This window comes from Sceloporus occidentalis, unplaced genomic scaffold (assembly GCF_023333645.1).
Source record: "Sceloporus occidentalis isolate IW3139 unplaced genomic scaffold, rSceOcc1.0.p SCAF_21, whole genome shotgun sequence".
Classification (NCBI taxonomy): domain Eukaryota; kingdom Metazoa; phylum Chordata; class Lepidosauria; order Squamata; family Phrynosomatidae; genus Sceloporus; species Sceloporus occidentalis.
The window spans coordinates 4,469,297-4,490,529 of NW_028317001.1; the positions used below are offsets into that span (position 1 = coordinate 4,469,297).

The window sequence follows — 21,233 nt, forward strand, 5'->3', positions numbered from 1 at the left end:
GGGGAATGAAACACTTGCATATTCAAGGTATTGTGGGCCTCTCAATGATCTCAAAACCACATCAGGTGTAGGAGTGTGACCCTTTAGATCAGTGCTGTCCAAACTCTGGTCCTCCAGATGTTTTAGACTTCAGCTCCCAGAAGCCTCAGCCACCTTGGCCAATGGTCTGGGATGCTGGGAGTTGAAGTCCAAAACACCTGGAGGGCCAGAATTTGGACATCGCTGCAGATGTTTTGCTTTGCTTCCCTCAGTGAGAAGAGAATTGGAAACACGTAGCAAAGCTGCAGACAAAGAGGAGACAAGCTCTGTGTGCTCTAAGATGGTCAACTGTTCATTCAGTGTTTAAAATGGGCTTTTAAAACATTGAATCTTAGAGCATCTCAGAACATCTGGACCAACTTAAGCATGTGGAGCTTGTCTCCTCTATGTTTGCTGCTTTGCTTTGCTTCTATGACACCCTCCTTTTTCTCAGAGAGTCCAGAGTGGCTGGGTGTTAGGATGCAACATCTCTGGACTACTTTTCTCACCAGAGGCAAAAGATGATAAGATATGTGCAGCCCAACAACATCTGGAGGGCCACATATTCCCAATCCTGTTTGTATCATTCCCAGCCATTGGCCAATGCATATCCAACAGATTCACATTCGAATCCATCAGATTCTTCACTCATCCCTAGGTACTGGGCGAACTGGATCTTTCATCTGATCCTCCTCTGGTTGATAGGCAGGCAGATAGATAGATAGACAGAGCCAGTCCTTCTGTTAAATAAGGCCTGTTACAGACTGCCAAAATAAAGCTGCTTTGGGTCTCTTTGGAGGTATGCTGTTTAAATGATGCATGGGTCCTAAGAATCCGGAAGCTGCACCAAAGCTGCACTCCAGTGCTTAGGAATGGAGTGTGGCTTTGGCGCGACCTCCGGACTCTTAGGACCCATGCGTCATTTAAACAGCATACCTCCAAAGAGACCCCAAGCAGCTTTATTTTGGCAGTCTGTAACAGGCCTAAGACTCAGTTCGTGGAGATTAAAGTAGTCTGTGTATGAATATTGGTTAGGCCAGATTTGTAACCTGATTTATAGAGCCTTCCTGTTTACTGTCAACATTGGCGTTTTACCAGTGAAGTCACCTTTAAGACCTGGCCTTGCCCTTCGTATGACTGTGCTGTGCATGTGTATGTTCTTTCACTCTCTTGAGGCTCCTTGGCTTGAGATGCACGAGTTTCATTTGCCTTCCCCCCCAGACACTAATTTGTGCGTGAAAACTGAAAAAGTGGAGACTCTAATTTAATATCTCTAGATCCCAGGCAGCAAAGTGGAAGCGCTTAATCCAATCGGCTTGGTTGATGGCAGGCCTCCTGTAGTATGTTCTCTTGTATCGGCAGACGTCTTTCGTGCTATCTGGCATGCGTTGCTATGGGAAAGAGGGCTAGGCTTGTAAATTAATCTCACTATTAAGAGGAGAAGGAAAACAATAACCATAAAGAAGCTGAACTGTTTTTTTTTTAGGGGGGGGGGAAGTGGAGAAAACACAGAAGCTTAGAATAACAAACTTTGCTGTAGACTTGGGAAGGTTACTGCACACTTGACTTTAGGTCAAGGATAGATAAATAGACAATCTGGACCACAGGTGACACTCAATTTCAGAACAAGATCTTCCGGTCTTTCCTTTTCATAAAGCCTTCCTGCTTGTCCAGGAAGCTTCAGAATCATTTTAGTGGTGCAAAGTTTTGGGGAGGTGTCCAAGATGATGGACTCATCAAACACTCAGACCTATCTGAGGTGGACCTCAGAGTTTTAAGCCCAAAATGTCATCTATGATCAGAGGGAGAACTTAAAATGGCAATCCATTGGGAACTACATTAGTGAAAGGATAGGGATGACAATAATTCATGAATGTAGATATGATCTTGGGCAACACCTTCTTTTAGCAAGGAGATGAATTGAACAGATCAGTTCAGACAATTTGCCTTTGCTACCATTACCAGAGTTGTGTTGAGCAGTAACATGGTCTCAACCTCTGACACTTATTAGAAGATTACATCTTGGGTATCAGGTCAACAAAGCTCTCAAATTTAGGAAGGGCTGTGTGCTCATCTGTTCTCCAGTAATATCCTTGCCTCCTTTAGTGAGTTATGCTTGTTAGTCTACCCCACATCTGAGTCTCAGCAAACATGAAGGAGAAGAACAGGGCCTTGACTGTAACTGTGGTTCTTCAGGTGATCATCTATGAATTCACGCAACCCTCCCTCTTCCCCTCAAGGATGCATCTTTGCAACCTCTTGGTTTTTATCCTTTCAGTGGACTTTAGGGATTTAGGCAGGCACGGTGGGGAGACTTGCCAAAACATTAAACCTAGCTCTGGAAGGTACCAACTAGCTTTGTGCAGATGCTGAGTAATCCATATGTACATGTTCACAGATGACTACATAAAAAACGCAGCCCAGGTAAGCAGCCCATTCTTCCAATAGTTACTGGTGGCGGGGAGAGAGGGCACATAGGTTATCCTGGATTCATGTGTAATCCAGAATTAATTTTAGGTTGGTCTGGCTTTAGGCACAATCCAGAATTAATCAGATAGATTGGCATATCCCTGAAATCTGACATGTCACTTTTCCCCGGTTTGAATTTCGTTCCCATAACAAGTGTGAATTTTGTCATTCTCATCAATGTGATAAGGACTGCTTGACAACTGATGTTCCAAAGTTATAATACCATTCTTCTGAAACAGTCTTAGACATTAAAAACAAAATGCCTCTTGGAGAAAGAGCACCAACTGTGATGTACAGCCTTTAGAAATCAGTTATACCACATTATAGAATGCCTGAGCAATTAGATCCCATTAAATACAAAAAGATGGCCGAAGCTGGGGGCGGGAACCTTACCTGTGTTTCCTTCTTCTCCCCCCCCCCCTCTTCTTTCTCCCTTAGGGAAGTATCTGTTAAAACACAAACGTTCTGCTTACCTGCAGCAGCGATGTAATGGTCTCACATTAGCCGTGGCGGCCGGCGGTTTGATGCGCTATCATTTCCGTCAGTATGTTTAATTGCCAGCAAATGGCTAAATGGGAAGTTGGGGGGTGAATGGCTGCGGCTGTCTGCCATGCGGAGCAGTAAAAGGAATTCTGGCGCCATTTCAGGGCCGCGATTTGTATCTGTCTATCAGGGCTCAGAATGCAGCCGTTTTCTCTCCACGTCTCAGACCTCTGGATAGCATTTCTGCCAATTGTTTGGCTCCATTAAGTGTGCGGCGGTGGGGTGGAGAGGTGGTTGTAGCGGTGCCGAAGGGGGGGCAGAGGAGGAGAGGAATGAAAGCCTGAATGGCCTGAGCCGCAAGGGGCTACGGATAAGCCCTTTCTTTGTCCAGGCTCAGAACATTGCATTAGGTCTCATTATCCATTTATAATAAGTGACCTTTGCCCCTCCAGGGTCATTGAAGAAATACTCTGTGTGCTTTTCGAACAGAAGATACCCCTCTGTCAGACGACAGACTCAACAATGAACTGTCTGATGGTCCGGTCGAAGGGTATACTTTTTTGGGGGGGCGGAGAGGGTTTATAAATATACAGCTTGATGCCAAAGCCTTTGCTTTTTATCTTTACTTTCTGGACACTTTGGAGCATCTCAGCTTCTGGAGGAGGACACACTCATACGCATATAATTTCATTGAGTGTGGATTTTCAGTAGTATTCAGGAAAAAAGGGATTTTATTTCTTTAGAAAGTACTCAAGCTTTTAGGGTGGGAACAAGGGAAGTGTTTGTCTGTCGTCTTAGATGGGCCGAGTGTCCAAAAGCCATATCCCAAGGGGGCTTGTAATGGGGCCGGAGCAGCTGGAAGTTTTGCTTGTGGGGATGGACGTCTCGGTGACATCTGCTACGAAATGCAAAGGCAGGACACTCCGCTCGTAACTTACCTGGACTTTTAAAAGATTATATCCTGACCTTTTCTCCTCTGATGACACCCTTCCCCATCCCAGATTCTGAAACAGGCCATTGTGTTCAATTGCTATAAGGGCAGGGTGTATGAGACTGTGGCCTGTTACAGACTGCCAAAATAAAGCTGCTTCATGTCTCTTTGGAGGTAATGCTGTTTAAATAATGCATGCATCCTAAGAATCCAGAAGCTGCACCAAAGCTGCACTCCAGTGCTATAAGAGCTAAAGAACTGCCCTGATGGATCAGACTAAAGACCCGTCGTGTGCCAATGTTTGGAAAAACCACATTTCTCAACTGCAGCTTTCCAAATTCCTCAGCCAATGTGGCTTCTGGCCACGCTGGCCTTGGGATTTTATGGAGCTGAAGTCAAAAGCAGTAGCGTTTCCAAGCTCTGTACCAAACCTATGTCCCACAAAAATGACCACCAAATGCCTCTTGGGAAGCCTACAAGCAGAACATGAGTGCTATGGCCTCCTCAAACACGTGGCCTTCAAGCCTTGAACAAACTGTTGGAAAACTGTTCCTCCATGAATCTATGGCCCCATACAGACTGGCCAAAATAAAGCTGCTTCGGGTCACTTTGGAAGTATGCTGTTTAAATGATGCATGCGTCCTAAGAGTCCGGAAGCCGCACCAAAGCCACAATACAGTCCTAAGGACTGAAGTGCAGCTTTGGCACATCTTCTGGACTCTTAGGACACATGCATCATTTAAGCTGCATACCTCCAAAGTGATCCGAAGCAGCTTTATTTTGGCCTGTCTGTATGGGACCCATAGTGCAATAGGCAACTTCAAGGCATATGCTACTACTGTTACCTAAATAATCCTAATAGAATTACTAATACAATTGGCCCTACATATCCATTGATTTTTTTAATCTACAGATTCAATCATCCATGGCTTTAAAATATTTTTAAAAATTCATAAATTCCAGAAAGGAAATCTTGATTTTGCCATTTTATATAAGGGACGCCTTGTTATCCTCTGGAGTTTGGTTCCGGGACAATCATCGATAGTAAAATTCGTGGATGTTCAAGTCTTATTAAATACAATGGCATAGTAAAATGGGCCCCACCATGACCATAAATTATTACATGGTTAGATTTCATATTGCTCAAAAAACCCATAAATAGTTTCCAGTCTTTCAGAAAAGCTTCAGTTGGGTTTATCCATATTAATTTGGCCCTTAGGACAAAATGAGAACCTTAGATGGGACCCAGAAGCACATTGACCTCGCCTGTACATGAAAGACCAGCAAACATTTGAGTTCATGGCGTATATATCTTTTTTTGATTTGTTTCCCAGCATCGTGTCATAGGGAGAGGGCACTTTCTATTTACGGGTATTATCTTCTCAGTCTGAAAATATTTCTACATATCTAAAATTTATGAAGAAGTCCTACAGAAATTGGGAGAAGGCTGATACCGAGAAATTAATATATTAACTCGTGTGCAGCATTCTTTGACAAATTGCTTACTAAATACATCAAAATTGATTGGCCATTGTGTGTTTTTTTGAATTGACAAATGAGTGCATTAAGGGAAAGAGAGAAATCCATTAATTACAGCTGCCCTCGACCGTAGGAAATGTAATGATATAAATATAGATTTTGTTAAAACAAACAAACTAACCCCCCCCCCCCTCCACTTCTCACTCCCTCTGGACTTTATTGTAGTGTTTTCTGGTAAGCTTACCTGGCAGATCTTCACTATGAAATCTCTGTGGGGAGGCCTTGGAGACTGGATAGCAAGATTGATCTCTGAATGATTACCTAAAAAGAGAGGTAGGAGAAGAAGAGAGAGAGAGAGAGAGAGAGAGAGCGCACGCACTTGCTTGTTGTGTTAAAATGAGATGTCACAATCCACTATGCAATTATTTCAAGCTTTCTGGCATCAAGGGGCTCCTCATGGGCTTATCTAGAATGGAATTTGATGTGGTTATGACCTATCAAGCCCTCTCTGGCTCAGGTCCAGGCTATTGGCAGACCGTATCTCCTCATATGAGTCTGCATGGGCTTTGAGATCTTCAAGAGAGGTCTTTCCCTCAGTCCCACCACCGTCACAAGGATGGTTGGTGGCGTTGTGAGAGGGGACCTTCTTAGTGACTGCCCCCAGGTTCTGGAACTCCTTTCCCAAGGAGGCCAGAATGGCCTCCTCCTTGTTCTCTGTCCACCAGCAAACAAAATCTTCATTATTCTGACCAGCTTTTCAAAGAGAATGAATAGGGTGGTGCACTGAAGCAGATGGTAGAAGACCATTGGAATTGGCTGCTGAGAGGGAAGAGTCACTTAGGCTAAAGAGCTGGTTTGGCTTGGAAGGAAGGCTAGTACATTATCAGTTGGCTTCTATGGGATCCATCTTCTAGATTCAGGCTGGACGTTTCTTCCAGGTGGCACCCTTGTTTCCCAGAAGGTGGTCTCCAGAAGGGAGCAAGGTTTGCTGTGAAACTACTAGGGCTGTGCTGGCCCAAGAGCCAAGTTACCAAAGGGAGGCTGCTGAACAGGGTTGCCCCATCAGGACTATCCCAGGTCCTGAGAATTAAGGCTCAAGCCTGAGACCTAGAGATGATCTTGCTGTTTCCTCTCTAGGTGTTTGAGGCCCACGAGAGGCCTTTATTTGCAAGGAAACATATGAAAATAAACTTCCTATGCTCTTCCTGATGTTCTGGCCAGTCTTCCCCAAGCTGGCCTCCTCTAGTTGTGCCCAATTACAGTTTCCATCATTCCTGGCTAACATTGCCCAGCTTGGCATGGGTGGGAATCATGGAGGGTGCCAGTTTGGGGGAGGCTTATTTAGCCACACTTTACCCATGCTTTTTCTTTACCCGCAGCATTAACCTACAGCTAATGACACAGATCGACTATATGGAAATACGTGATTCAGGAGTTAATGGAACTTCATTTAGCACATCCGGTGCAGGACCATCCCTATTCAGATAATGCCCACAGCTTCCCACTTCATTCTTCTCCTTGCCACAGCTTAGCAGGCCTTACTCATGCAAGATTTACCTGTCCTGGTCGTTTCATTTCACATGTACATATTGTTAGTTTTGGGTTCTTTTATTAAAAAATTGCTGAAACGCGTAGAACTGCTTTTCTTTTCTTTCTTTTTGCCGGTGGTATAGGAACCTATCTGTATTCTTTCCGTGTTATTTCTGTCTCTAGTATCAAATTTTCTTTTAAAGAAGGAATGTCCAGGAACACATCACTTTGGTTAACGGAGGTCTATCTGTAGGACCAAAGCAATGCGGATATGTTTGGAGCGAGGGGAGGCGCTTTTGGATACTCAGCTAAATGATAGTATTGGTATTGGTAAGGTCAGCCGGAGTTGACCCACTGAATCAATGGGATTTACTTATGTGTTCACTCACCCTTCAGCAGTTGGAGCAATGGATCCGCGCTCCTTGCGATAGGTCTGTAAGATTCAGGCCAGAAAAATGGAAGCATTTTTTGCTCAGCACATCTTAGATTCCTTTGCCTAACAAAGAACACAGAGTTGGACAGTCTTTAAAAAACAAATCTTTAACGCCCGTTTGGTGAAGTCAAAAGTGATAATCTCAGTCCTTCTCCCCCCCGCCTGCCCCCTTTCCGCAGGCTTCAACATATTGGTGATTTCAGGGAGAGGAAATCTGCCCCCATGTCGCTGCCCAAGACTCCTTAGATGAAGTGCTAAGGTCACCGCGATAAGCATTTTCATGTCTTAACATAACCTTTCCTAAGCCAGCCTGCATTACCTCTCTCTTACTTGAAAGGCGTCTGTAAGTGGAAACGTCAGGGTCCGCATTCCGTGGGGAAACGTAAAGGTTGCGCGCGTGTGTTTTTACACCCCCCCTCCCAAGACCTGACTGGTGTCGGCCTTTTCCTGAAGACAGGGAGGTTAAGTGGTGAAAGGAACTACAAATAATACTTCCATTGCCAAGCCTATGACGGAGGGAAATGAGGAGAAACAGGGCAGGCTCCCCCTTGCTCCATGGAGTTGCATTGGCAACACTGAAAAGGCTCCCAAACCCTCTTGCGTTGCATCTTGTGACCCAATAACAAATACGTTTGGATACACTGAACTGAAGCGTAGTAGTCAGCCCTGGGTTGTTTATGGGAGAGTCTGGGAAAGTCCCTTGGAATACTGTATATTGCTTTGTCTGTCGTTCTCCGCATTCATTTTAGCCATTCCCCGGCCGTAAACACTGGCCTCCCCCTCCACCGCTGCACCTTTCAAACACTCCAACACTGAAGGAGATCTGAAGGCAAGAGAATTAAAATAACTTTCAGATGCCTACAAACAATAATAACATGATGAAATGGTTCTTTTTGCCGGCCTTGCCTGGTCATCTGGAACTTCTTAAAAAACGGTGGTGGTTGGAGAGCGTTTGGGGAGGGGAAGGGGGGGTCCCATCAGCATGGAGAGGTCAGTTTTCAAAGCGGCATGTGAGGATTTAGCCGTGCGAGCCCTCCTGACGCTAATGGGAGTCAAACGGCTAAATCCCGGCGCTCCGCTTTGAAAATTTACTACTAAGCCTCTTGACTTCTCACTACATACTTTGATTGTAACAGTAATCCATGGTTAACATAATTTTCCCGACAATAATGTCAAACATACTTTTGAAGTCGGTGAATTATAGAAAGAGTTACCTCTTCCGTAACACTTTAAAGATGGCCCCATCAGGCCGATTTCACAGTTGGCCCTTGTTGCCGAATTTATTTCTTGAACCCAAGAGGAGACTGGAGTTGTTGCCAGCGTTTGGATCGCTGGCTGCAAGATTTGCCATGTTGAAAAACCAATTCTGCCTGGTCATGGGAATTCAAAGATGTAGCCGTGTTAGCCTACAGAATCAATATATAGAGTGATGTTGTAGCAACCTTTGAGACTAACTGAAAGAAAGAAGTTGGCAGCATCAGCTTTTGTAGGCTTAACATCTGAGGAAGCAGATTTTAGTGTATGAAAGCTCATGCTTTCAGTTAGACTCAAAGCTGCTACAAAATCTCTCTACACACTAGTCACTGGTATGTTGATGGTCTAACTGGGTCGTTTTTTTTGACAGAAGCCATCTATGCCCTTTTGGTGTTAGGTTTGTTTCTAAACTGCTCCCTGATGCTGTTAAAAATAGCTTGTAACATTAGCCCAGGATTGTACACCTTGCGACCCATCAGCCGTGCATTTTATGTGGAAGTGGCTAGGGGATTCTGTCAGTCCACAAAAAGTATGGCTAGATTCATGTTCAGAAATTATAAGATTATAAACTGGAGTTACAATCCAAGGATCTATGTTTTCGGTTGTTGATTTTGCTATTTTGTATAAGGGACACCATTTCTCTGTGCCACTGTATTTAACAGGACTTGAGCATCCACGGATTTTGTTATCCACGTTGGGTCTTGGAACCAAACCTCAGCAGATACCAAGGTCCCACTGTGCAACAGCAGCTCTCCGTCATCCCAGTTACATCCGGTGATGCAAGATCTGGCCAGCTTTCCCAAGCTCTGCTTATGTGTTGCTGCTAACAGGTCCAGCTCAACTATCATCTTCTGGCTGTACTGTTAAGCGATACATGTTTGAGTGAGCTCTTCAAATTTCAAGCGCCATGGACAGAACCCTTTGCATCATCACCCCTTGTCAGCTCGGTGCCAAAACATCTCAAGGGGAAGGCTGCTCATACCTTTGGCCGAGGGCCAGCCGGTGTTGCCTTGATCAAACGATGAGTCACAGGCCAAAGCGGCCGACCCGCCTATGTGAACCGGAACTCTTTTCTCCTCTCCCCGCTTCTGTAGATGAAGCCTTGAGCAAAGTTCCCAGAAGCCACAACAGCTCAGGAACAATCAAGGTTAAAGCTGGGGACGTTGGCTCTATATGCACTTATTGCAATGGGGAAAGCTATAAGCGGATCATTTTCCAGGCAGGGCCGACCCTAGGATTGGGTAGAATGAGGCGGACATGGTGGTGGGATGGGGACAGCAATAGCATCCATTGCCTACTGTTTTCCTGAGGGTCCTGAGCTTGTCCCCTCATTGAGATGGCATATCCATGTGTGCCCTGTTGCCTTTCTTCCTTCCTAAACCAGACTGCTATCCTCTGGTGTAGCTGGGGAGAGCATCCCATCACCAGTATTGAACCAAGACTCTGTTGGGAGTCCAGTCAGCTTCTCTTTGTGGAACGATGGAGAGAGCATCGTTTTGCCCTTTGTCTCAAGCAGGAACCTCTCTTGTCTTGGGCCCTGCTTCTAGGACAGTGAAATATTCTCAAGCTTTCGACTGGCTCCTCCTGGACAGAAAGAACTACAAAGGCGTTCTTCTCAGGCTCAGGTCTCTGTCTGAGGAAGGAGTCTTGTTTCTCTGGATCCTTGACTCTTTATTTCCACTCCAGTCTCTCACTTCTGATCCCCAGCTCAACTCTTTGGCTTCTCTCTTCCAGCTGCCTGTGACTCAGTCTTGACAAGGGCTGCCCTGGATGAGAAATCCTTATATTGACCAACTTTTGTGTTTTTAACATCCTCTTGGCCTCTTGGTATATTATATTGCAGTGATGGTGAACCTTTTAGAGGCCGAGTGCCCAAAGTGCAACCCAAAAACCCACTTATTAATTGCAAAGTGCCATGTCCCTCTGGCTTTCTAGTAACAAACTCTGGCAAACTCTGTGCTGGGGCGACGGCACATGTGCCCACAGAGAGGACTCTGAGTGCCACCTCTGGCACGCGTGCCATAGGTTCGCCATCACTATTATATTGTATATTGGAAATAGGTACATATGTGTATTCTGCAAAGTGGGAGGCAGTGGGAAAAGAGGAAGAGCACATTGTGAATGGATTGAGTCAAGAAAGGAAGCCATGGCCCTGAATTTGCAAGGCCTGGTGACCAGGCTTATGAAGGTCTCTCGTCTATAAAGTAGCTGCAAGTGGAAGTTGATTTGATGGCGAATATTAACAAATAGATAAACCAACCACATCCACACAAGTTTTGATATTAAAGATACTGGCTGGTATTCTGTATTGTACTTACCAATTCATAACTTAGAGTTGCACATCTGCAACTGCTCCGTATTCAGTAACACTTTATAGTCACGATCGTGACACTAAAGTTAGCCCTCTGTATCCGTGGATTCTATATATATATATATATATATATATATATGAATATTTTCAAGCCATGGATGGTTGAATCCATGGATAAAGAATCCACGGATACAGAGGGCATATATATATATATATATATATATATATATATATCCAACAACCTTTAATAATGATAATAGTAATAATAATAATGATAATTATTATTATTATTATTATTTGTTTTATTTATATACCGCTATTCCAAAGATCATTTTATATAAGGGACACCATTTTATTATGCTACTGTATGTTACGGGGCTTGAGCGTCCACAGATTTTGGTATCCATCTGGGGTCCTAGAACCAAACCCCAGCAGATACCAAAAGCCCACTGTATTCACACAATCGTAAATGCCCCCATCCACTTTAATAGCCAGGTGCCACATTGGGTGAAGGAGGCCTGTTCAGTCGACAGTTGGGGTGCAAGGAGGAGGATGTTTCCAACCTCCTGCTGCAACAAGCAGAAAGCCAAGAAATGATACCTAGCTGTGCATTGTAAATAAGTAGACAATACAGGATATCAGTGAATGTTTTTAAGCGCAGACCTAAAAGTGTGAATGAGACATGTGTTATACAAGTACATGTGTTTGTAGTCAGGGCTTGGCCCTCGCTCTTCGTGGAATTAAAGTTGGTGATGAGCTTGTGTTAGTGCTCTCTAATGAGCAAAAAGGTATTAGTTTATTTCCATGTTTGCAAATCATCATTCACCTGACTGCTGTTCTTAGTGTGTTGGATGTGTGGACATATATGTGTCCTGGGTCCTGAAAGTTTGAAGTGGACATCCCCGCTGTTGACATCCATCCCTGCTGGAGATCTTGCCCTGAGAAGCGGGTTGGACTTGATTGTCCATGAGTTCCAACTCTATTATTCTGTGCCAGTTTACAAGCTAGATAAAAGTGTGAGTCCACCCCACAAGATTCAATTTGTTGTGTGTCAGGGGGGGGGGGGGGGAGCCAGGCACCTGTGGTTGTTGAGAACCCACCATGTCAAAGATCTCTTTGCAGCACACAGAGATGTCTGTTTCATAATTATACTCTGTCTGTGACTGTTCTCTCGGGAGGAATGTAATGAGAGGAAAAGGAAACCAGATCCCCGCATTGAGCTGCTGATAGAAAACCTGAAAAGATTAATAATTGAACATCTATTGTACCCTTGCGTCGGAGGGCAAGGAAGAGCATTGACAGATAACGCAAGCAGAAATGGCTGGTTGGAGAAGTTTGGGGAGTTTCTTTCTTTGGTGTAATTGCGGCAGAGCTATGGCTATGCCCCCAGAGGAACCAAACATGGTCGCTCAGCCCTGTTTTAGCACTTTGCAGTGCTGATGGTGCTGTCTTGCTCTTTTTAAAATCTTAATTTAACAACAAGAAGAACAACACCGTGCATATGTGAGAGAAAGTGTACATACATCTGCAAAACTCAGGGTTCCTTGGACATACTGATAGCCCTCCTATTTTTTGATGATTCCACTTTGGCTCCAGTTGTCTTGGCACTAATCACCTGCATCACTTATGAGTTAAAACACACAATTTTCCTTTGCCTAAAGGAGGACAGCAAGTTTCGATTTGCCCGTCTTAAGCCCCGTATTGTCTCCTCTGACTGGCACTGGCCTCCAGGGTCCCTTCCCTTTACCTGCGACCTGGATCCTTTTTTGCTGGAGATGCCAGGGAATTGAGCTTGGGCACTTCTGCCTCCATCCCATGTGGTGCAACACTGAGCTGCTGTCCCTGCAAAGATCTTTAAGATCCATGTCCATTGAAAAACAGTACTCCAAGCGTCTCTTGCTTTGAGGCCCATTTCCTCCTTGGAGCATCAGGTTTTGAAGCATCGGCTCTTTCCTGAGGAGGACAGGGGCTGCCCCTAGCATAGGCTCACTTGACACTCATTTTAATGACTCCGGGAAAAGCGGCTGGGAGCCAACTTGAAAACTTCCCTTCTTTTTTTCCACAATCCCATCGTTCCCTAATCCCAATTTTTCCTCAATCTGGCAGCCCTCCGATACCCCCCCAACCCCGGGCATCCCACACACATTTGGTACTTTCTGATCCCGGAGGTCCCCCAGTTGCAGACAAATCCCCTACTCCCCAAAGTGTCCTGGCTGGAGTGTGTATGGGAGTTCTGTGCCATTGTATTTCTCCCCCTAGTTATAGATTTCACTTAACGGTGATAAAGTGTGGCTGTTTGGTAAAACAGCTGCTGCCGAGATGTAAATCATCTGCTCCCACCTGCCAAAAAAGATCTTGGCCAACTTAATTGTCAAGGCAGCTTCAGATAAGTTGCATTAGCGTCAAGGCGACTTGATGGTTGTAGCTCCTCAGGCCAAGCAAAGCCTGCTGCGTTTTGAAGGGCGGTTGGGTGTTTCTGCCCAATGCTGCCCGAGGAGAGGTTTTGTCACTGTGGCTTAGCTTGGTTCCTGCATCTGCTAAAGTGGACAGTTCCTTGAAAACTTTGCGGCAAGGGGCTGTATCGTTGACAGTGGCACTTGTCAAAGGGGGGTGAGATGCCCTGGGAGTTGTCAGCTTGACTTGGAGCTGGGGTTTTCCAGTTCCTTTTCCTGCTGCCAGCCGAAAGGTGCCAAGAGCTAGTTGGATTTATCGTGGCGCCCACATCACACATCAGTTCTGGTCAATGGAGTCAAGGTTTTCGACAGGAGTATGTGTTTCACATCACCTCTCGGGACGCATTGTCAAACAAAGTGCAGCTGGACCCAGGAGTTTGCACACTGGAGCGGCTCAGGGTTTGTTTTGGGCAAAGGATATGTGTAGAAAACTATGTCTACATTTGTAAAATGCATATCTTTATAAGTGTATAGATTTGTTTTAAAAATGCAGAAACCTCTTTTAGCCCAGTTGATGCAGAAAACAGCAAAGACTTTGGCCTATTACAGATGGCCAAAATAATGCTGCTTTGGGTCTCTTTGGAGGTATGCTATTTAAAAGACGCATGGGTCCTAAGAGTCCGGAGGTCGCGCCAAAGCCACACTCCATTCCTAAGCACTGGAGGGCAGCTTTGGTGCAGCTTCCGGATTCTTAGGATGCATGCATCATTTAAATAGCATTCCTCCAAAGAGTCCCGAAGCAGCTTTATTTTGGCAGTCTGTAACAGGCCTTTGAATGATTATTGAAGAAAGTCAAGTCAATTCCCCACTCGGCCATGAAACCCACTGGGCTTGTCCAGTCGCAGAAACAGGTTGATAGACTGGGTGGATATTTGGTTTGATCTCGCAGATCATTTCTCCTGTTCTTCTGGTATACATGGTTCACAAGAGAACTTCTCTCTTGGAAGATACTTAGAACATTTAAACTTGCTTTGTTTGAGCAGTAGAACTATGCCATGCAAGTCTTACCCATATCTCATTTTTCTCCTTCTGTTTATACAGTAGTTCCACTTGGAAGTCCAGGACCTATCACTCGGCATGAATCCTACGATAGCTTAGCCTCTGACCACAGCGGGCAAGAAGACGAAGAATGGCTTTCTCAGGTAAGCATGAGGGGATGCTGGGCTCTAGAATAACCAAGCAGACCAGGCACAACTTAATTCTATGCAGACCTACTACCTTTACACAAGTAAGTAAAAATCTTTTTCATAAAAACATAGGCGCCTTAGAGACGGGCCTAAGCCGCGCTGTAGTTGCGCCAGGAATACGTGCGAGAGGCGGCGCTTCCGGACGTGCCTTGCCCCTCGCGCGTATTCTGTACGGCAAGATGGCGGCGCCCTATACAGACGGGCGCCACCATCTTGATGTAACGGACGCGCAGCGTCTGGACGTCTAAACCCAGAAGAGCCGTCGCGAGTGTGCACTTTCGCACTTGCAGCGGCTCTTCCGGGTTGCTGGAAGGAGTACGATTTCTGCACTCCTTTTTTGCAGTGCGGGGGAGTCGTGCGGTTTGGCTGCAGCGGCTCCCCCACGCTGCAACCGGCAGCGGCCCAAGACCACCCCTTTTGGGCAGTCTGTAACGGGCCATAGAGTCGGAAGGAGATTCATGGACCATTGAGTCCAACCCCCCTTGTATTTCCATCTGGCCTTTGAAAAGTGATTTGGCCTTGTATAATGTGCCAAACTTTTATTTGTTGTTGCTTCAGTTTGCTTTAACAGGTTTCAGGTTTTATGATGGTTTGGTTGCTTTTTAACTCTTGTATGCCATTAATTTTTGACCATGGAGGTATCCAAACATATTTAAAAGACCAGAAAATCCCATGTTTTGTTCCTGTTCTTTCCGATTTTATTTTGGACGTCCATGCACCTTTTGTTTATCCCTGAATATTTTCTGTCAGATCCTAGTACGGTCAGATTCTAGCCGATGATGATGATGATGATGATGATGATGATGATGATGATGATGATGATGATGATATTGGCATCTGTTCCAAAGTAAGACCTAGTAAACAGCTTCCCTGCCTGCAGACTACAGGGCATTTCATACCTTTAAATACATTTTATCTCGTAACATAATTTGGGAATAATGGCAGGAGATGCTTATGGGACACATCGGGAGTTACCAAAAGATGCAATTGGTTCAATGGTCGGATGATCCCCTGCTCTGTGTTCATGGGCAAAGATGGCATTTTGTATTATTAAAATTCACTCCAGATTGGAACCGTCCATTGATTCTAGATGAAGTTCAGGTCAGAGTTTTGTGGGTGGGAGAAAGGATATCAATTTACATCTATCCTCAGTGGTGCAGTTCAGTCTGGACTTTAAAGCCCAGATCCCAAATCCTGCAGCCCAAGTTTTGGGTACGTGTTTGAGAGAGAAAGCTAACCACCTGAAAACCTGGGCATCTACATTTGGATTGATGTGGGAATGCTGGCGCTCCAGGGGCTGCCATTGGTTGCCACAACATCTTAACTTTCCTCACACTTCAAACAAAACCAAATGTTTTATAGCCAAGGTTGGCCATGTACATGGTTTCAGGGGCTCATTTCATTATTTATTACTTTTAAAATCTATTATCCTTTCCCAAGCAAATGTATTTGGCAGGCAGGGTGGAAGTAAAAGCCAACTCAGTTGTATTGTAGCCTCGATGGCGCTGTGATATAAATGAGCTTAAAAATGAAAACTTGCCCCATGCTTCAAGTATTTCTTCATCTTCGATTTTAATCATGGTTGGCAAACAATTTATTTTGGCTGTGGCTGACTTTGGCTCTAGCCGAGCAGAGAAATAGAAACTGTTGTAAAGTGGGGAAATAGCACACCGACAGAGAAAATTTCTTTGTGTACTTCACCACTGAAGTGTACTTTACACATGGCTGGGGTGTGTGTGGAAAGGCCGAAGTGCAAGGCCTAAAGTTTCCTGGCTGCACCACTGTCTACCATGTTGTTCCATTTTTGCCAGAACCCTACACTGTGAAAAGAGATCAGGACCTTTGCATGGATTTTAAAGTGATTTGGAAGAAAGCATTGTGCCAGGAAGCTTGTTGGTGAATTATAGTATTGTAACTGGCCAGTCACACCACTTTTTACATGCCTGCAAAATGAGTATTTCCAAACTTCCATCTGCAAATGCAAGTGTTGCCTTGAGTTGTGCGCCAGTCTATGACATCCCTGGAAAGGCACATGGACGCACGCTTCCCCTTTCTCAATATGGATGCAATACCAAAGGGTTATGCCTGTGCAGCACTACATTATGACAACTCTCAACACAACCTTGGCTTCACAGCTACAACTGAAAGCAACCCTCCCTCTGGCACAAGAAATAGCTTGAGGGAAAAACCAAGAGTGGATTTGTGACTGAGTTTCTAGTTTCTAGAAATGTGGGAATGCATTTCTGTGCAAAGTAAGTATTTAGAAGAAGCCTGTTGATTAATTCTAAAGTGGAAAGGAATTGTAGCCTAGTGGTAGGGCAACCATTTTATAAGTTAAAAGATCCCCAGTTCAGTCTTTAACATCTCCAGGTAAGAAGGATCAGATAACAGATGATGGGAAAGACCATTGCTTTAGGCCCTGAAGATTGGCTGCCAGTAACAGAAAATGATAACACAGTACTGAGTTAAATGATAGTTAAATTATTAAATGAACACACACACAAGTGGTTAGATGGACCTATAGAGTGTGTCCCGCTATAAGAGAATTTCCTACTTTCCAAGTGTATGTCAACCAGTGGTGTCCAGATGGTTCAACACAGGGTTGTCATAAAAGAGATAGCCAACCCAGCGCTCCTGAAACTCCATGCCTCCATAAGCTGAGTCCCTCTTCTTTCCTGATTGTCCACCAAATTCCTTCGGAGTTAGTTGCTGATGCTCGCCTGAATGTTGGTCATCAACCAGTTTGGGACCTCCGCTGGACCACTATGTCGTTTTAAAGGAGAATCCCCAACAGAAGCACCTTGAGGGTTGCTTAAGGCACATCCAAGGACTTCTTCCTTTTTGTCTGTGCAGTCTGAGTAATCGCCTCTCCTTGGAACGCCTAAGATGCTCTCCATCCTGGAGCCAGCCACTTCAGATTAAAGCCCACACTGCGTTAGTATGTTTCATCCCAAATATGAGTGTTGTTCTCGGCGGTAACAGCATGCAGCGAAGAAACGTTGCCCTTCGCTTCCACTTCTCAATTAGACGAGTGTGTAATGCGTGCTGTCATTGGGAAGTAGATACAATATGTTTGTCCTGCGCACGGCGGGGGGAAGGAATGGGGAACATCTGGCTCGTACCCTTGGTGAAATTGCAGAGGCATCTGTTTACCTCTCGGCTCTGCGGCGCTGATGGTTTCGAGCTGAAAATATACAGAATGCTTTAGTCGTGGCCTAATTTGCATAGCGGTGCAAAAGAGAGCCGTTTGCATCAGGAGGACAACCTGCGTTCCCTCCTCTTCCCCCAAGAAGGGGAAATGTGGATGGAGACTCTAAGTGGCTTGGGTGCTCTTCCTCCTCCAAGGCTTGGAAAGCATTGCCCAGCAGAAAGATGCCGTTAAAAAAAGAAAGATGAAAAGAGAAGGAGAGAGAGGAATTACTTGTTATCACGATCACTAGTCACCTAGAGCACTGAAGTTGGAAGCATCTGTAGAAACAATAGCTGAACGAAGGAAACACATCTGTGCAAATATGAAGCCGGCACCAAGAGGGACGCAAACGACTTTGGAAGGCCATATTCTGTGTCAGTTTGGATTTGGCGGCCTTTCGCTTTCCTTCTACTTCACCCACCCTCTTTATAGGCATAGCCCTTCCCTTCCCGTCTCACCCCCCTTTTGTGATGTTGGCGCTCATAGCCTTTGAAATCCTCTATTTCCTTCCCTCTTTCGAGTAGAGGATTCTTAGAGCCATTTTACTTCCACCTTCATTTTGCATTCTTGCGACCTAACAACTATTCTATGAAGGCTACTGTTAAAAAGATAGTTATCGCTGCCGATATTGCTCTGCATTTCACTCCTCTCTCCTTACCACTACCACTTATTTGCCACCCTTCCAGGTAAGTTACAGGCTGTTGGTTACCATCTGTAAGTTACAGGCAAACACACCATGCTTACAGTTACTGGCAAACACATCATTTGTTGCTGTGTGCCTCCAAGTCATTTTTGACTTATGGCGACCCTAAGGCGAGCCTATAATAGAAAATTTGAATGAGGCTGCACCTACACTGCAGAATTAATACGGTTTGATACTGCCTTATTGTCCTGGTTCAGTGTTATGGAATTCTGGGATTTGTAGTTTTGTGAGTCATGTAGCCTTTTCTGTCTGGTGTCAAAACAAATGACAAATCCCAGAATTTGTTAAAGTGGTGTCAAACCACGTTAGTTCAGAGTTGTTCCCAGACACTATTATGTAGCATCAGATGTTACCACACTGTGACATTCCTCACCACTGTGGACTCCCTTTGACTGCAACAACTGCGGTCAAGGAAGTGCTCAGTGAGATGATGCTCCTGCATTAAGTAATCCATGTCACAATAGGAACATGCTAGAAGTCTCTAGGGGTTGCAGTCTCGGGCATCAGCATTGTATTGACCATAGCATGCGGTTCTTCTATGAAATCTTGGGGATGCTGGATCTTATTATTCTCAGTCCAGCAGTTTTGCATTTCCATGAAGCAGGCGCAGAAGTGATGATCAGGACACAGTTCTTAAACTAGCATGTTTGGTGCCACTTTAACCTCATCCATGTGCTTCTCTTCTAGGTTGAAATTGTGACCCACACTGGACCTCACCGGCGTCTGTGGATGGGCCCGCAATTTCAGTTCAAGACCATTCACCCCTCAGGCCAAACCACAGTCATCTCCTCTAGTTCTTCAGTGCTCCAGTCACACGGCCCGAACGATACCCCACAACCTCTCTTGGATTTCGATACAGACGATCTGGATCTGAACAGTCTTAGGTTAGAGATGATGTTCTTTCTATTTGTCGAGAAGGTGCTTCCTAGTTCACATCCCTGTGGCCCTGCATAACTGGGAGTTAACTGACAAAACAAGGCAGATGTGGAGGAATCATGGAGGAAATGGCTCCTAATTATTGTGGCATTATAGCCTCTCCAGCATTAGGAGACATGCTCAAGTCCTGCTGATAGGATTCCCAGTGGGGCACCGAGTTGGCCAATGTGGGAATGGGATGTGGGACTAGATAAGCCTTGGTCTGGTCTATGTGCCCTTTTTTCATATTTATTTATTATTTAAAGTACTTATACTCCGTCATTCAGTGGAAATACCTCCCAGAGCAGCTTCCAAATATGACAGTTCCTTACTCACAAGCTTCCCTTCTAAATAAGACAGGACACACAAAAGGGGATGGTAGTGGGGGAGTTCATTGGATGCTGGCTGCTCTTCTTCTCACTCAGAGGCCACAGCTGTGGCAAATGAAATATGCATCTTTTGCTGTTCATGTTGAGCCTTTTTACCTGCATTTCTGTTTGGACAAAAGAGCCTAAGGGTGTGTGTCAATAAGTAAGGGCTTTGGGGATTAGGGCCTGTGTTGGGGGACCAAATGTGAAGCCTTTGGTGGCCAGGTTTGGCTCCCAGATTGTTCCTGTTTTGGCACATGGATGTCTTCTTCCACCATGTAGTGAACTCAAAGCCATTCTTGCGATGTCCACAGCTCAATGCACCTGCTCTCCCCCCTGTGCTTTCATCCTTCCTCTCTCTGCCTAGAATTTGCTTCAATTTTGTGTGCATTGTCAAAAAGGAAAACACCCTCTGGTCCTCAAGCTGAACTTAGCGATGCCTTGAATAACCTTCCCTCTCTTCTAATCCGTCCCTCCCCGTGCGTTGCTGTTGTCACTGGACAAAGCTAAATCATATGGTGGAAATATGTTTTTAGCTGCGTCTGTGCCAAGAGCAATAGCATCCCAGGATAACAAAGCAGAAGCGAAAGCTAGTTCATGACTCCTGTTCCTCCCCAGAGTGGCTCAAGACTTGAGCAAGAAGGGAACATCTCTTACTGGTCTTTTATCATGTTAAATAGTGGGCAGAAATCCTTACCCTAAAACAGGGCAATTGATCCATTGAGAACCTGTGGATAGGCAACCTTGGATACTATCAAAGGAGGGATTCAGACAGATGAATCTGGGCCGACAGCACAGTCCACCAGATGTCTTCTTTACAACTGCCAATCCCACAAATAGAAAAACTAGACCACAAGAGTATAGCAGTGGCAGCCCAACATTGAGCACATTACAGTAATCTAACTGGGATGTAACTAAGATGTGTGTCACCACGGCCAGATTTGCATCTACTAGTTCTATGATATGGCCCCTCTGCATGCACAAATCTCCATGGGTTTGGTCTTTTTTTTTTTACTCACACCACTATTTCACAGTTCCTCTGCCTAGAGTAATTGTTATCACAAGAGCGCCTGAAGCAATAAAGAAGCCGCCTGGAGAAAAGGCACCCCTGAGCCTATACAAAGTGCTACTGGGATTCCAGGCTCCATCCCAATATGTAGCCCAACTTGCAGGCCAGCCATGATGGCCTCGGCACCTCTATTTTGGCCATCTAAGCACTGCAGAGCTGTTAGCAACTGACTGGCACTGAGCCCCAGCAATGTGTTTTCCTTTATGTTTCAGGATCCAGCCTGTGCGATCTGAACCCGTGAGCATGCCGGGGTCATCGCGCCCAACATCTGACCGCCGAGGCATTTCAACCACGGGCGATGCTACCTCAGGTAGGAAGACACCTTTGACATTATTCTTCTAGCAATATCCTTCATGAATTGCATCCTATTGATTTCCTACTGTTAAACTCATGTTTCTGTTGGCTGAACTCAAAGTTTGAGGGTTGGGTCTCTTTTTGCA

The 21,233-nt window shown here is 45.1% G+C and overlaps 1 protein-coding gene across 4 annotated transcripts in view; it reads left to right on the plus strand.

Annotated features, from left to right (window-relative positions):
- Positions 1–21,233, plus strand: part of LOC149301464 (BCAS3 microtubule associated cell migration factor) — a 375,467-nt gene that overhangs the window by 178,229 nt on the left and 176,005 nt on the right. For all 4 annotated transcript variants that reach the window (XM_089484409.1, XM_089484407.1, XM_089484408.1 and 1 more), the window contains 3 exons: positions 14,403–14,503; positions 19,129–19,325; positions 21,006–21,103. In XM_089484409.1, coding sequence (XP_089340535.1) covers positions 14,403–14,503; positions 19,129–19,325; positions 21,006–21,103 — 396 coding nt within the window. The remainder of the gene's footprint in view (positions 1–14,402; positions 14,504–19,128; positions 19,326–21,005; positions 21,104–21,233) is intronic.